The sequence below is a fragment of the Anomalospiza imberbis genome, chromosome 9 (assembly GCF_031753505.1).
Source record: "Anomalospiza imberbis isolate Cuckoo-Finch-1a 21T00152 chromosome 9, ASM3175350v1, whole genome shotgun sequence".
NCBI lineage: Eukaryota > Metazoa > Chordata > Aves > Passeriformes > Viduidae > Anomalospiza > Anomalospiza imberbis.
In genome coordinates, this window is record NC_089689.1 from 6,917,836 (window position 1) to 6,933,230 (window position 15,395).

The 15,395-nt window shown below is 45.0% G+C and overlaps 1 protein-coding gene across 1 annotated transcript in view; it reads right to left on the reverse strand.

Moving 5' to 3' along the window:
* Positions 1-15,395, reverse strand: part of HMCN1 (hemicentin 1) — a 167,586-nt gene that overhangs the window by 56,821 nt on the left and 95,370 nt on the right. Inside the window, exons 39-47 of the mRNA XM_068199489.1 lie at positions 13,853-14,004; positions 12,995-13,118; positions 9,033-9,208; positions 8,668-8,764; positions 6,520-6,642; positions 4,620-4,781; positions 3,709-3,990; positions 3,144-3,311; positions 623-736 (exon numbers count right to left, since the gene is read on the reverse strand). Coding sequence (XP_068055590.1) covers positions 623-736; positions 3,144-3,311; positions 3,709-3,990; positions 4,620-4,781; positions 6,520-6,642; positions 8,668-8,764; positions 9,033-9,208; positions 12,995-13,118; positions 13,853-14,004 — 1,398 coding nt within the window. The remainder of the gene's footprint in view (positions 1-622; positions 737-3,143; positions 3,312-3,708; positions 3,991-4,619; positions 4,782-6,519; positions 6,643-8,667; positions 8,765-9,032; positions 9,209-12,994; positions 13,119-13,852; positions 14,005-15,395) is intronic.

The following is a 15,395-nucleotide window of genomic DNA, read 5'->3' on the forward strand; positions in this document are numbered from 1 at the left end:
TATATCCTTTGTCATTCTAAAGGCTCTGCTGACTGAAGGTTTCCACTGCATTGGAGTTGGGATTGCTGATCCTGGAGAAGAGAAGGCTCTGGGGAGACTCTGGAGCCCCTTCCAGCACCTCAATGGGCTCCAGGAGAGCTGGAGAGGAACTTTGGACAAGGATTTGGAGAGACAGGACAAGGAGGAATGGCTTCCTACTGCCAGAGAGGAGGGATAGATGGGATATTGGGAAGGAATTTTTCCCAGAGACGGTGGGGAGGTTGTGGCACAGGATGCCGTCCCTGAAAGTACCCAAGGCCAGGCTGGACAGCACTTGGAGCAACCCTGGGGCAGTGGTGCTCATGGGGGGAGGGCAGGGGGTGGTTAGAATGAGACATGCTTTAAAGTCCCTTCCAATCTAAACCCTTCCAGGTTTCTATAATTCTATGCAGAAGAAGCTTCTCTTTACAACCTGATTTTCTGTCTGTCGTATCAAATTCACTTTTTTTTTTCCCCTAAGAATCCCTATGCATATGTTTTGGCATAATATTTTTTAAAATACCAGCAAAGTATACAGAATGCCCTCCCTCTTTCTGTACAAAACCCCTCTCTTGTGCTGCCCCAAACCCAAGCAGGTACTCACCCAGGACAGAGAGGTGGAAGTCCTTCCTGGCCTCTCCTGCAGCATTGGTCACCACACAGGTGTAATGTCCCTCATCTGCCACGCCCACGGGGCTGAGCCGCAGTGTCCGGCCCCCTGAGACAGCCAAAACAGCATCAGAGTCCTGCTCTGCCACCCAGCACCATCCCAGGGCTGGGCAGGGCACACACACCCTGCTCTGCCACCCAGCACCATCCCAGGGCTGGGCAGGGCACACACACCCTGCTCCACTGCACGGGATTCATGGATTGGCACTTAGGACATGGCAGGAACGCTGTGCTTGTAACACAAACTGCTGGGCAGGAAATTGGGACAGCACACAGTGCTTCAGACAGCAGGGTTTTCACTCACAAGAGTGCTTTGCTGTACTGAGATTCTAGATGAATATGCAGGAAAATTAATAATGCCTCATCAGTGCTTTTTATGTGTGTACACACAAAAATAAGCTTGTTTCTATAAATACCTTGTCTTATAAATACCCTTAAGGTATTTTCATATGTACAGATAAGGAATAAAATTCCACTTCTCCCTTCTAGTATTTGCATTAATTGTGCCATGAATAATGATAGTAACAGCTGATAATAGCACTGGTTTACATGCAATTGTTTTAAAGAACAGATTCTTCTCGACTCTGTAGTTGTCAAGTCACCTTTGTACAGATATGTTTGTTTAAAAGGAAGATTTGCAAGTATGTTTGACCAAAGATCAGGAATATCCCTGCTTTGCCATCACAGAGTAACTTCTCTTTCCTTGCTTTTTGGCACAGGAACAGCAGAACAGACATTATGGAGCATTTGAGTGTGAAGCCAAAGGTGGCAGCCAGCCTGCAGCTTTTCCCAGTTTCTGGTTAGCTGCTTTCCCATCAGCAACCATTTCCTAATCCACACCACACTTACCCTGGGCAGCTCCTGTCTGTGGCTCTCACTGCTGGGACATAGCCCAGAAAGTGATGATCCTGGTCATGCACTTGGGGGAACAAACTGCTGAGCTGGTTAATGAATGTGTCTCTGCCCAAGGAATCCTGCCTGCCAGAGGGAGCACTGGGAGACTGAGGGAGGCTCAGGTCTTCCAGCCTCGTGTCTCCCTGATCCCTTCTCCCATCCACCCCTGCACAAGGCCAATGCAGAAGCAGAAACCTGCCTGCAGGAGACTGTGACCTTTCCTGGCATCACACACCAGAGCACACCCAGCCCTCCAGTGCTGAGGCAGGACAGATTTTCTACATTTGGCTAAACAGAAGCTCTTCTCCTTCCTAAAGCCCATGTACGGCTTAGGGCATGGGCTGCATGGGAAGCAGGAAGGGTACAGTGGATTTTTTTTCTTTTTCCCAGAAGATATGCAGGAATGATCATCAAAAGCAAACATTGGTATTTGGACAATGCTCTCAAGCACTGGGTGGGGTTGTTGGGGTGTCCTGTGCGGGGCCAGGAGTTGGACTGGATGGCCCTTGTGGGTCCCTTCCAGCTCAGGATATTCTGTGATTCCATGATCTGAATTAACTGACTAAAAGCTGTCAGCAGTGTGTCCACACACTGAAATTATCTACAATGCCAAGTATGTTTTCAGTCAACAGAACCAAAATCTTGCTTTGGCAAAGTATTTAACTCCAAAATTAGAGGAGGATGTTTGTTGTTGTTGTTGTTTACAGCTTTACAAGCACAAATAAAACTCCAAGTGCCATGCTGGCTACAGTTCACTACCACAATGTGTAGCTTTTTGAAGCACAAAATTTGGAGGAAAACAAAGCCCTGAGCCCTGGCGTGTTTCCCCTCCCACACAATAAACATCTTTTTGTCTCTCCCTTCCTGACTCTTGATCCGGGAGGTGAGATTAGTGTGGGTGTAGAAAGCAAGAGGCAGGACAGAAACAATCAAGCCCAGAAGATGTTGTTTTTGTTGATGGTAACTTGAGACAGAAGGGAATACAGAGCAGCTCCCAGAGCCAGGTTCATACTGGGAAATAATCACACACCCACTCCTTTTTCCACACACCATATGCAAAAATAGGAAAGCACAGGACAGGACTATCTGTAACATTAAAAGCTGCACTCATTAAAATATCCTGAAGCTTATCAGCTTCAAATGCAGTCTCAGCTGAGCTCTTAAACACCTTCCAGCTCTTAACCTGCCTGATAGTTTCCTTAGGTTCATGATGCAGGCTTTGCAGGGTGGCTATCACAGAGTATTGGAAACTCCATCAAAACTTATTGCCATAAGATTTCTACTTGCCAGTGTCAAATCCAAGGTCAAAGAAACAACACTGCCAGAAATGCTTTTACATGCACTTATTTCTGAGGCTCTCTTTGGTTTCATATACAGACCCATAGAAATTAGAGATGTGCTTTGGTTTTTGTCATTTGATCTTTCAAAGATTTTTCCTCTTTAAATGGTAAAACAACTGTGAAGAGGAAGAGGTGGAAAAAAAAATAAATAGGAGAGCCAATGAAGAGTATTTCTGGGCATGACAAAGTGAGATGTTGCCATCTGCCCTCCAGCTTTTGTACCTGAGAGGATCCGCACCGAGCTGTTCAAGGTGATGGGCAACCCGTTCTTGAGCCACGTGATTGCTGGCAAGGGGATTCCTGAGGCTTCACAAACCAGGGAGATGGGATTCTTCTCCACAGTGCTGATGTTTTCAGGCAGCTGCAGGTAACCACCAATACTTGGGGGAACTACAGCAAAGAGTAAGGAAAAGCCATACTTCAGAGCAGATACAAATTCTTTTTGCTCACAAAACGTTGTGTCACTCAAATATTAGTTTACTGAGGGTAAGTGGCAGTAAGAGCAGTTTCTCTCTCCACAACAGAATATTTCCCATCATGACACCCACCCCAATATCACATAAAATTTGTACCATATCCTAGTTATCTCGGGCAACAAAGCTACTCAGGGTAGATTGATATTAATAGAAAGAGGGCTACAATATTAAAATATTCAGGAGTTATAAACCAGGATTTGGGCTTTTCCTGCAACTAGAGCTGCATCCCCTGCAGGAGATCCAGGAGGTGCACTGAGCTCCACACCACTGCCTGGCCACCCAGTGGTGAATTTCCACGTACCCCCACTCACCGTGGACGCTGAGGTCGTATTTCCTGTCGGCCAGCCCGGCAGCGTTGGTGGCCACGCAGACATAGCGGCCGGTGTCGGACACGCGGGCACGCTCCAGCCGCAGGACACGGCCCCCGGCCAGCACCGCCACGTCCCTGTCACTGTCCAGCGCCCGCCCGTCCTTCAGCCACATCACTGCTGGCTCAGGAATGCCCTGAGCCTCACACTCCAGGGATATTTCACCTCCCTGCGTGACAACGACCTCTGATGGGTGGGGACCACTGTTGGATATAGTTGGTCGAGCTAGGGAAGAACAAGGGACGCAGTGTAAGAGTCAACTGGCGGCTGCACTTCAGAATCTGCACCTGCTGCTGAGTCAATTTTCCAGAGCAGCAGGGCCAGTAAAAGGCAAATCAGCTCCTTTTCCCCTCTCCCACAGCATAAAGTAAAAATTATTTTTAAAATGTTAACTTACAGGCAATTTTTAAAATACAAACAAGCGAAAAAATTAAATTAAAAAAGACCCTCCCTCACTATCAATCCCTACAGATTCTGGAAGATTTTAATCTCTGTGGGATTGTTTAAAAATACCTCCTTTTGTTCCTAACAAAAATATAGTAAAGTCTAAGGGAATGAAGAGAAATCTAAGTTCATTCAGTTGTCATCACTACTGCAGCTTGGGGGCAAGACTAAAGGGGTTACATCAGTGGATTGTGCACTTTCAACAGGGATATGCAATGTCTTGGTCAAGCTACAGGTCCAAATTGCCAACATTTTAATGACATAACACTCTCCTTGAACTACCTCTAAATTGTCCTACAGCCAGCACTCCGTCTCTGGAGATCCCGCAGCTCAACATCACTGCCCGGCTCACCCTCCCATAACATTACTCACAACTGGTAAGCCATGATCAGAGTTTTCCTGGCACTTACTGTACACTTGCAGGCTGTACTCTTTGGTGGCACTCCCAGCCACGTTTGAAGCAATACAGGTGTAAGATGCAGCATCAGACCTGTCAGCAACTGCAACCTGGAGCTGTCTGCCCCCAGACAGCACCCGCACCCTTCCCAATGGATCCGGCACCACAGGAGAGCCTGCAAGACACCTTCTGTCACATAAAACCACACAAGTGGCCAGGAGCAAATGAAAGTCGTGTGCTGTGAAGTCTGCTGGTTCATTCAAAAGGACTGAGTTGCACATTTGCCTATTTTAGAAGTACTCTGTCAGTTTTCCCAGAGAGCAGGAACTTGGCACCAGTAGATCCTGAGGACTTTCTGTATTAACCACTGATTTCATGGGATACCCTGAGCTACAGCACACCGACTCTCCCTCACATCCATCCAGAGTTTGGAACACCTCCACCAGGCAGAAAGCTCAGCACTTTCAGTAAAATGTGACTCATTTTTCAGTGTATAATTGTCTCACCCAGCACAGCCAGTGCTTAGAAATACATAATTTAGGTTTCACTATCTCAGTGCTGTGTTTCACAGGCTTGTTCTCAGGAAATCCTCAGCAGAAACATGACAGCATACTCCCATTGCATTCTCTGAGAACGCAGACTATCCATTTTCATCTCTCCAAACTGCAGGGAGACTTCCTGACAGAAAGAATGCACCTGCCATGGATTCTTCTAAGAAGTTTAATCTTCATTTCCCTCTTGTGCACTCCCTCTCTACAAAGTGCACCAAATGTCAAACATGCTGAAAAATATTCTCTTCCTTTCTAACTGCTTTTCTAGACTTTCTAGCAGGTTTAAGTCTCCTTCCTGACATTAAGTGCATACACGTTAACCTCGCAGTGCATTTACATGTCATGGCTTCCAAGAGACAGGGTTTAAAAAGAACTTCCTATTCTCTGAAAATGTTATGCATTGAAAAAGTGTTCTATAATTAAAACCTGGTCCTTCCATGAGCCAAAATTAATTAAAGCAAGTACATACCATATTGAATTGTTCTGCTTAGAAAAACACAAATATAAGTAAGATTGATTAATAACACAAGAATTAACACACAGGAAAAGTAAATTATCTTATTTTGTCCTGTAGTCTGTCTCCAAGAGCGCTTAAAAGAAGATGCTGAAAATAGCTGGCTTTGTCTGCCAACTCCTAAAGAGGTGTTTGGCCATGTAACTTTAACCCCTAAAGCAAAAGGTGTGCAGACTACTCTTGAACAAGATGGGAGGAGAGAAAGGCTATGGTGAATCCCCAGAGCAATTACTACAACTACACACATCTTCACCACTTGGCATGATGCCATGGCTGCAGATTTAAAACCAGCTCAGAGCATCTGTGATATGCAGTGGATCACAGGGCAGAAACTCAACTTCACACCAAGGAACTCCCAGACACCCTGGCCTTGACATTTGGGATCCATTAACAAGTCTTACAATCCCAGAATGGTTTGGGTTGGAAGGGACCTTAAAGATCATCTCATTTCAACTCTCTGCCATGGGCCCAGACACCTTCCACTTGCTCAAAAGACACCTACCCTGGTCTGGAACACTCCCAGGGATGGGGCACCGGGCTGCTGTCCTGTTGCCCCATGGTAAATAAACATACAAAGTGCTCCACAGGTCATTTTTGTCAGCTGAGCAATCTCAGCACTGCACTTCTCTTGCACCTTCAGGAACACCTGATCCAAGCAGAGGTGAGACAGAGAGAAGGGAATAATCTTCTCCTGGAGTTCACGTTACTCAATGCCAGGACTACGCAAATATCTGCACACCTGAGCTCCTCAGAACACACCATCCAAAATGTACACAAGATGAAAAGCAAACCCACAGATCAGAATTATCCCATTTGCTTTATAAAACAGACAATTGGCAGCTACCCACCATTCTTTTTCCAGGTGAGACTGGGTGGTGGGATGCCACTGGACTCACAGATGAGGCTAATCAAGCTGCCTTCGGTGACTGTCAGCTGAGAGCTGTCATCTGAGCCAGAAATACTTGGTGACACTGCAAAGAAAAGCCAAATAAGTGCAGCCTTAACAACACATTATCAGCCAAATGATCCTCATTCAAATCTCTCCCATTCAGCTCTGAAGCAATGACAAGGATCGTCTCCTCAATGCTAACCACACCCTGGGTAGGGAACAATACACGGGAATGACTGCATCCATCCTTTTGGGCTCCAAGGGCTGCTGCATGCACAGGCTTTATTTTGGGCTGCCTTTAATGGACTTCACTGAACAAAGGTGGTTTGGGGAACTTTGTCAAGTGACTCCAACTCTAAGAGCTTGCCTCATTCATGGCCTCAGCTAATAAACCCACAGAGATAATCATCAGTGACTTAAAATTCAGCCCACATTTTTACTGGCTGCCACATCCAAGGCTATGGATCCCACTCCTCTGATCACCCTCCTGCAGCAGAAGGATCACTTTGCTTTACAGCTCTATGACTCTAAACCAGCTGCAGACAAAAGGGACCACTGTTTTTCTCTGATTCTCAAAGTCTTAAAGCACTTTGGTTCAATCCCTAGGGAAGAGCTAATTGCCTCTCAGGAATCAGGGAACGATCTTCATCAGATGAAAACAGAGTAGGTAGAGACCAAGAAAAAGCAGAGGAGAATGTAGGCTGAACGTGGCAAATAAAACCTCTCAGGTGGACAACTTATGCAGAACTTTTTTTTATGCATGTGACAATAACCAGCTTCTCCTTCTGACACCTCCAGCTCTCCAGCAGCAACCAGGTGTGTGGAGTTTGAAACAACACTGCCAAGGGCCTTATGGTACTGTCTCCTTTACCCTTTATTTGTCCTGCTTCCAGCCAGGACAAGCCTGTGCTATTCTCTTCATTTAACTCATAGGCTCACTCCTCGATTCACACTTAGCTCTCAGGATCTCACAGATCCTCAGAAGAATACATTTCATGGATTTAAAATGTCAAAATATGGCAAGGAGGACTTTGGATGCTGCAGTACAAATGAAAACTATAATTCTAAACAACTATCCACAGATGGCTTTCACAGGCAGCCTGTGGTTTCTATCAAGCTTATCTCATCAAAGCTGCTAACTAGCAAAGAATTATCCCTCCATTCAAATCCTACTGGAATGGTCCTACAGTACAAAGGAACAAATCTAAATCCCTCCAGCAAAGGTCCTGTGCAAAAGTCTGGGGGAGAGAGAGGAGAGCAGAAGCTGACCTGCACAGTAAATGGTATTTGCTTCAGCAAGGGAAAATGGCACGGTACTACAACACCCACCTCTAACTCAAATTATTAAAAGACCCAAAATGAATGGGTCTTTTAATAATGACAGACTTGAAATCTGAACTGAGAAATGTCATTTTAGTGTTACAAACCCTCATACGTAACTCTAGTCTTGTGACTCCAAAGCAAGAAATTGATTTATAATAGTAAAACAGGGACATGTCAATTTGTACATGAGAAGTAAATGATGGTGCAGAAAACCCCCTCAAAAGCAATTATTAAAATAATGTGCTAAGCCACATTCATCATAGAGCCATAGAAAAAAAATATTAAAGCTGTTTTTATGATTCAGCACTAATAAGTTTGTAATGCAGCTTTTATCTGAATTTCCAATGCTTCAGCATTTCAGTAAGTGGAAAGTTGGTATGTTACTTTAAATGGCATTAAAGCTATGGATCCAAATCCAGGTTTTTATCATAGAATCATGATCAAAGAATGGTGTGGGCTGGAAGGGACCTTAAAGATCATCTTGTTCCAACCCCCTGCCATGAGAAGGGATGCCACTCACTAGTTATAGTTCTAACTACTCTTATTCCTGCAAACACAACAATGGCCTGTAGAGTATCTGGTGTTAATTTAGAGTTAAATTAAAGCAATTTGAAAAATGTGTGCACTGTCTTGGGCCTGTTCAACCACAGCAAATACAACAATATATCCCAGTACGAGCCTCAGCAACTGAGTGTTGATGAACTACAGAGGATTTCAGTGTCTCACATTGTAATTCAGCTCCGAGCTTCGTTCCCATTTCTGGAATAAGCTTAATAAATCTTACCCCAAATATTGACATTATAGTTCTTCTCAGTTTTCCCAGCAACATTTGTCGCTTCACAAGTGTAGCGTCCGGTGTCCTGCACTTGAGCTCCTTCAATCTGGGGACAAAAGGAAATCCTGGGTTTTTTCTTCCTACATAACTATTCATGAAATGTGTAGGGAGAGGGGGCTCAGATTTCAATTTTATTTTTACATATGTCTCCCGGAATATTATTAATAGACGATGAATCCTGCAAGCTCTGTGCCCAGACAGCCGGGGTCTCTGCCATCCCTCCCTCCTCACACTACTCTCTGCTGCCCCAGAGAGCCCAAAGCTGTCCCACCTCCCCAGGAGGGAGCCCCAGCACGCCCTCCTGCCCAGCTCACCCTCAGCACGCTGCCATCTGCAGAGATGCTCAGGCCTGGCTTCTCCAGCAAGGGCCGCCCGTCCCTGAGCCAGGCCAGGCGGGGCGGGGGCACGGCGCTGCCCTGGCACCGCAGCTCCAGCGCCTGGCCCAGCAGCACTGACACGTTCTGCTCCTCGCCCACGATGTCGGGAGGAACTGCACCAACACAATCACACGCTTGGTTACCTTGGGAAAGCCCTCTGAGACCATCAAGTCCAACCATTCCCCAGCACTTTCCCCAGGGGCAACATCCACAGGTCTTAAATCCTCCCAGGGATGGCAACTCCATCCCTGTCCCGGGCAGATGTGCCAGTGCCTGACCATCCTTCCTGTGAAGAATTTTTCCTAATATCCAACCTGAACCTCCCCTGGCACAACCTGAGGCTGTTTCCTCTTGTCCTATTGCTCAAACCCAGGGACCTTTGGGCACTGAAGATTTCACAGAGCAAACATAATGTGGAGTTAAGGGACTTCACTGTGCAAAGATAAAATGACACACGAAACTTCAGTCTCCTTTATACCACAAAAAACACAATAATAATTTTTGTTATTTACAGAATATCTTCCACATAAAATACACACTAGTGAGGTATCAGCTACAGCAAAAAAACCTTTAAATGTAGCTAGAAAGGAAAATGCCCAGTACATAAAAATGGGGGGATGCATTCCTGCAAGATGGAAGAAGATCTGCTGAGTGGAAAAGCTCATGATAACATCATAACAATCAACCCCAGAAGCCAAAAATGTCTTAAGCTGTTCCAGACAGTGCCAAGAAGGATGCTTGGCTTTAAGGAAAACTCTGACCTACAGATAATTTGTCCAGAGATGGCCAAATACAGCTGACAGAATAAGAACTTACATGGTCAGCAAGCAAGTCGATGGTTTAATGACTTAATCAATAAATAATAATCTACAATTAGCTCATGTGTAAGGCTTGTGTGGGATCTAATAATTATTGCAGTTGTTGGCACTGAGCACTATATTTACATTTGTCCTGCAGTTCAGTGGTAACCTCATTTTTACACTATTATTTCCAAATCAGACAGTAGGAAAATCTCCTTTTGAAAGTTTTCTGTGTAGAAATTAAAAAAAAACCAAAACACTGGACACTTTAATTGAAACCCATTAGCTGTTCTTGAACAGTATCAGGATTTAAGAAAACACATTTTCCCCCCACCCCGTTTTTAAATTTTGTGTTTCCACAACCAGAAAAACAAAAGTAACTGAGAAGGCAACTGAGAACTAAACCTTGAACACAGCAAGTCAGAAATTTTCCATAGGGAAAGTGTTCATGGCTGCAATCAAAAAGAACACAAGCAAAATCCTGCCCCCCAAGAAGTTGACCAGGACCAAATATAAGAACCTTTACTGTCACATTTCCTCTTTAGTTTTGGGATCCATGACCCCAGACCCACTGAGGGCCTGAGAGCACAGAACTTTGGGGAGAGAAGGGAGGCAGTGGGACTGTCTGTGAGAGCAAGCACACCAGGTTAATCACACACAGGAGACCAGAATGTGTCCCCAAGTGGCACTCAGGGGACAGCAAGACAAGGTGGCCTAAAAAGACCAGGAACAATCAAGGTTTGTGTTTCTTGCCCAGGAAGTACAGAGCAGAACTGCTGATTTCACAGTTTGCAAATAATTCAGGGAAAAGCCTGGTCCCTGTGGATAAGGAATATAGTAAGTGAAAAAAAAAATCTGTTTATCTTTTTATCATTCTAGAACTCACAAAGGTCCAGATTCTTTATGAGTATTGTGGAACTGAGACTTGGAAGCTGATCCATTCCAGCAGAAGGCAAATTTATTTCCAAAGACTTTTCAACCAATTACTTTTCTTCTCAGCTCAATGAATTGAAATGTGCTCAAAAGGAAACTGAGTTTATGACACAGACACTAAAGCACTTATTTCTGAAGGAATGGGGTTTAAAATTAATCTAATTATGCTCATAGTAACTGTAAGTAACTGAGCTTGTTCCAACTCCTGGCTCAGTGCACATTTCCAACCAACCCAGCTCTAACTCTACTCCAATTTTCCTCCTGTGGCTTCTTAATTAGATTGCCCTTATGAGGCAAGTCTGAAGAGCAATATTACTTTTTGGTGACAGCCTCACTCAAGCTGGTCCTGCAGCTGAGCTCAACCCTGGCCAGCTTCTAATACAACACTAATTTTAAACATACACAACTCCTAACTCTTTTCATTTCCTCCAGCTAAAATGGACAGAGGTTCCAGAAAATACAAGAGGAATTATAAATATATCTATGTCACTTTACACAGACATACACACCTGTCCTCAAACTCCAAAGGACACCCTAATATTCCTTGCTCTAGACATAAAATGTTCCAGCCTATATTAACTTTGGCTCACTTGCCACAGCAGAGTCCTGGGTTTCTAACTGCCCCTTCCAGATGCAAAAGTCACCAGCACTTCAGTCAGGGGTACCCCAACCAAGGGAGACAATTCTGAAAGCCAAACTTAGGAACAAATAACTTTCCCAGCTGCCCCTTCTTAGAACTTATCCCAACTCCTAACTTTTCTTGCAAGGTTATCCACAGGGGATTGCCATAATGCCAGAGACTGGCAGAGTCCACTGACCCACTGAAAGCAGAAACCAAACTACATTTGGAACCTCAATTCTAAATGCCTCTCGACACATCTGGTACTGTAACATTTCTAAAACAAATATCAGATTATTGTTCATCCTCATTTTGCTGTTGGACAAATCCTCTGAGATGTCCAAGGGAACTCAAAACCTGCTACAGTCACACTCCCTGGCATCCCTGCTGGCACAGCACCCACAGGCTCTGAGAACACAACACAGAGTGACCTTAGGGACCCTTCCAGTGCCTGAAGAGGTGCCAAGAAAACTGGAGAGGGACTTTGGGCAAGGGCCTGGAGGGACAGGACAATTACAAGTGCCTTCCAGAGGGCAAGGATAGATGGGATATTGGAAGGATCCTTCCCTGTGAGAGTGGGGAGACCATGGCACAGGGTGCCCAGAGAAGCTGTGGCTGCCCCTGGATCCCTGGAAGCATCCAATACCAGGCTGGACAGGGCTTGGAGCAACCCGGGACAGTGGAAGGTGTCCCTGCCCATGCACGGGGTGGGACTGGGTGAACTTTAAGCTCCCTTCCAACCCAAACCATTCCATGAATATGAAAAGGCATCTGATACAAGTTACAAAAAATCCAGGATGAAATTCATACAAGTTACAAGAAAGCACAGAATCACAGAATGCCCTGAGTTGGAAGGGACCTGCAGGGATCACCAACATCCTGCATAGGACAGTCCCAACAATCCCGCCAGGTATCTGAGAGCACTGCCTGAATCAGAAGGGAGGATGAATTTACACAAGTTCAGGTAAAAAACCTCAAGATTTACTCACTGACAATCTGGAAAACTGACAAACTAAAAAAACCACTTCTTTCCTGCTCCTTGAAGGAGACAGAGCTGACTGGCTGGGCTCAACACAGTGTCACTATTTAGTACTAAAAGAGTTCCCTCCATTTAGGGAGGCAGAGCTTGGGAATGGCATGGGAACTGCAGAGCTGGATGGGGAACTCCTAACACCTCTTTCTGGTGCAATAAAGACAACAGAGCACTGGGCCCAAGAATATCTCTCACCTGGCAGATCTATCTGCTTTTACACAAACACGTGTTTTATCATTTGTAAATGAGCTTTTATGCATTCAGCTTGTAAATGCACTGCTGTAGTTACATTCCTTCAAGGATACACAGAAGGACACCCCCACACACTTTAGTAAATGAAGGTGGATGTGCATATATGTTTTAACTTCCATACATAATTCACTCTTCCTCACCTGGCCTTCCATTACGGGTCGGGACTATTTTTACTCAGCACCGCTCAGGGTCTGGGCCCAGCGTGTTAAATCAAAGCTTCAGAACAGCTCTCAGAACCAAAAGACAGGCATTTGTGACTCACCATAAACGCGGAGGTCGATGTCCCTCTGGCTCTCCCCCGCAGCGTTGACTGCCACACACGTGTATGTCCCCGTGTCACTGAGCTGGGCACTGGGCAGTGCCAGCACCCGGCCCCCCGACAGGACCTGCAGCGGGAGCACAGCACCTTCAGGCACACCCCAGTGTCAAACACAGGCAGGGGCAACTCCCAGGGCTCATTTCACAATGGAACACTTGTTTTGCCACTGCTTCCCACCATCTCCCTGCACTCCAGTGTTCTCCTCTAATCCAGACTTGCAAAAGCAAAACTCTCACTTCACGCCAGTCCCTAGGGAATTCCTGGCATTCTCAAGACTTTGCAGGATCTGGACACCCCTCCCTCCCACCTGCTTCAGACATGCTGTCACACCTTTTGTCTGTGCCCTGAGCTGTCCCCACAGAACACAAATTCCCCCTCTTCCCTTTCAGATTATAAAATAGACTTCCATAAACCAACCATGGCCTCTCATTTTACCTCTGAAATATCTCCTTATATCAGAGGTTGGTTTTCTTTTCTGAATTACTGTTGTATGTAATGAGTTCTCCAGATCTCTTCAGCAGAGGAATCTGGTCCAATTTCCTCTTCTTCCCAGTAAGCAGAAAATTTGTTGATGCAAATTTACTCAGTATGACACCAGATGAAAGGATCACTTTATTTCAATATATCTCTATCTTCCACTTCCCACAGTACTGGAGCTAAACTCACACAAACAACCCAGAGTGAAAGGCCTTATATTATTATTCCAAATCCTCCAACTAATTCTCTTCCATTAAACGGCACTGAGTTAAAAGCCTCCTCCCACAACAGGGAACACCATGGAGCAGGCTCTGTCCCTGGTACCTGGAGGCCGTTGCTGACGCTGGACACAGGGCTCCCATCCTTCAGCCATGTCAGGATAGGGGCAGGGATGCCTCTGGCTTCACACTCCAGTCTCACTGCATTATTGACCACTACTGTCACCATGTCACTGCTGCCAGAGATGGATGGGGGGACTGAAAAAAAATCCACAGAAAAAGGGCTGTAACAGCTACATAAGAGTACTAATCACAATGAAATTAAATAGGCTCCATAGTTTTGGATGTTATTTCTCTTTTCTCATCTTATTCCTGCTGAACCCTTGTCATGTCTTTGCTCTATGCCAGATCCTGCTCTTCCCTAGCATGAGCAGGCAGATAACTGCCGTGAAACTACTGTGAGCAAGGTATGTGGGACTGGGCCCACAGCCCAGAGGACAGCTGTCAAACCCAGAAACCACACCATAAAGCCAGAAAATATTCCCTCAAACTTTTCTACTATTCCATTTAGAGCTTGTGAAAGACTTTAGGAGTGGTGGGTATTAAAGAAAGGAGTTTACCATATAAACCACATAAAGCAAATCCATACACAGAGTGATAAATTGCCCTAGCAGAGCATATGGAAACATTTACCAGATTAGACTGGAAAACATCTGCCTCTCTGATGACACAAAACATTGCAATGGAACATCTAAAGCACTTACTCTAGGCACACAGTCTAGCAAATGTTGTAGGGCTCTGGTAGAAAGGGAGACAAGAATCATTAAAAAAGGAAGATGTTTTATGTACTAGGAGAATCAAAACTATTCTATTTGCTCCTACCACCAATAACTTAGTGATAAAGTTTAAAAGATAGTATCAGACGAAAACTTAATATTTAAAGTCACTCCTGCAAAGAGCAGAGAATGGTGTGTGATACTCATACATATCGCCCTGTGTGAGGGAAGAAAACATGTAAAAATTCTGCACTGAAAATAAGATTCATTAATGAATTTAGCAACCTCTAAAAGCCTGTAGCTCAGGTTGTGGCTGCTCCATCTCTGAAAGTGTCCAAGGCCAGGCTGGCCAGGGCTTGGAGTAACCCAGGATAGTGGAAGTTGTCCCTGCCTATGGCAGGGGCTGGAACAAGGGCAGAAAAAAGGCACAGGATTTTATAATTTTTGCATCTTTTCCCCACACAGAGCTCCTGCTATTGTGGTACAACAGCATTCATTGTTCTCAAATGCCTGAGAATGCTATAGTGGGGAGAAAGAAGTGGAAAAAAAATTATTACAGTGAAATCCTACGAGTTCTAACTAAACTGGAATTCCACCTGATTCCTTCAGTTGGCCTGCCTGGTTTCATTCAGTGTTAAGCCTGTGGTATCAAGCATTGCTTTTAATGCCAAAAAGATCTGATAACACTATTAACAACAGAAACTAGCAAATAAGACCAGTAGCTGACCAAGGCAGGTGTTCATGGAAATCTAGAGCAGCTTTTCCATAAATGCAGCACAACTTTCAGCAACTTTGGCATTTGAGCCTGCTCTCCATTAAGGAGTCATTGCTTCCACTGGTAAAGAGGGCAAAACCTTTAAGTTTTGTCTTCTC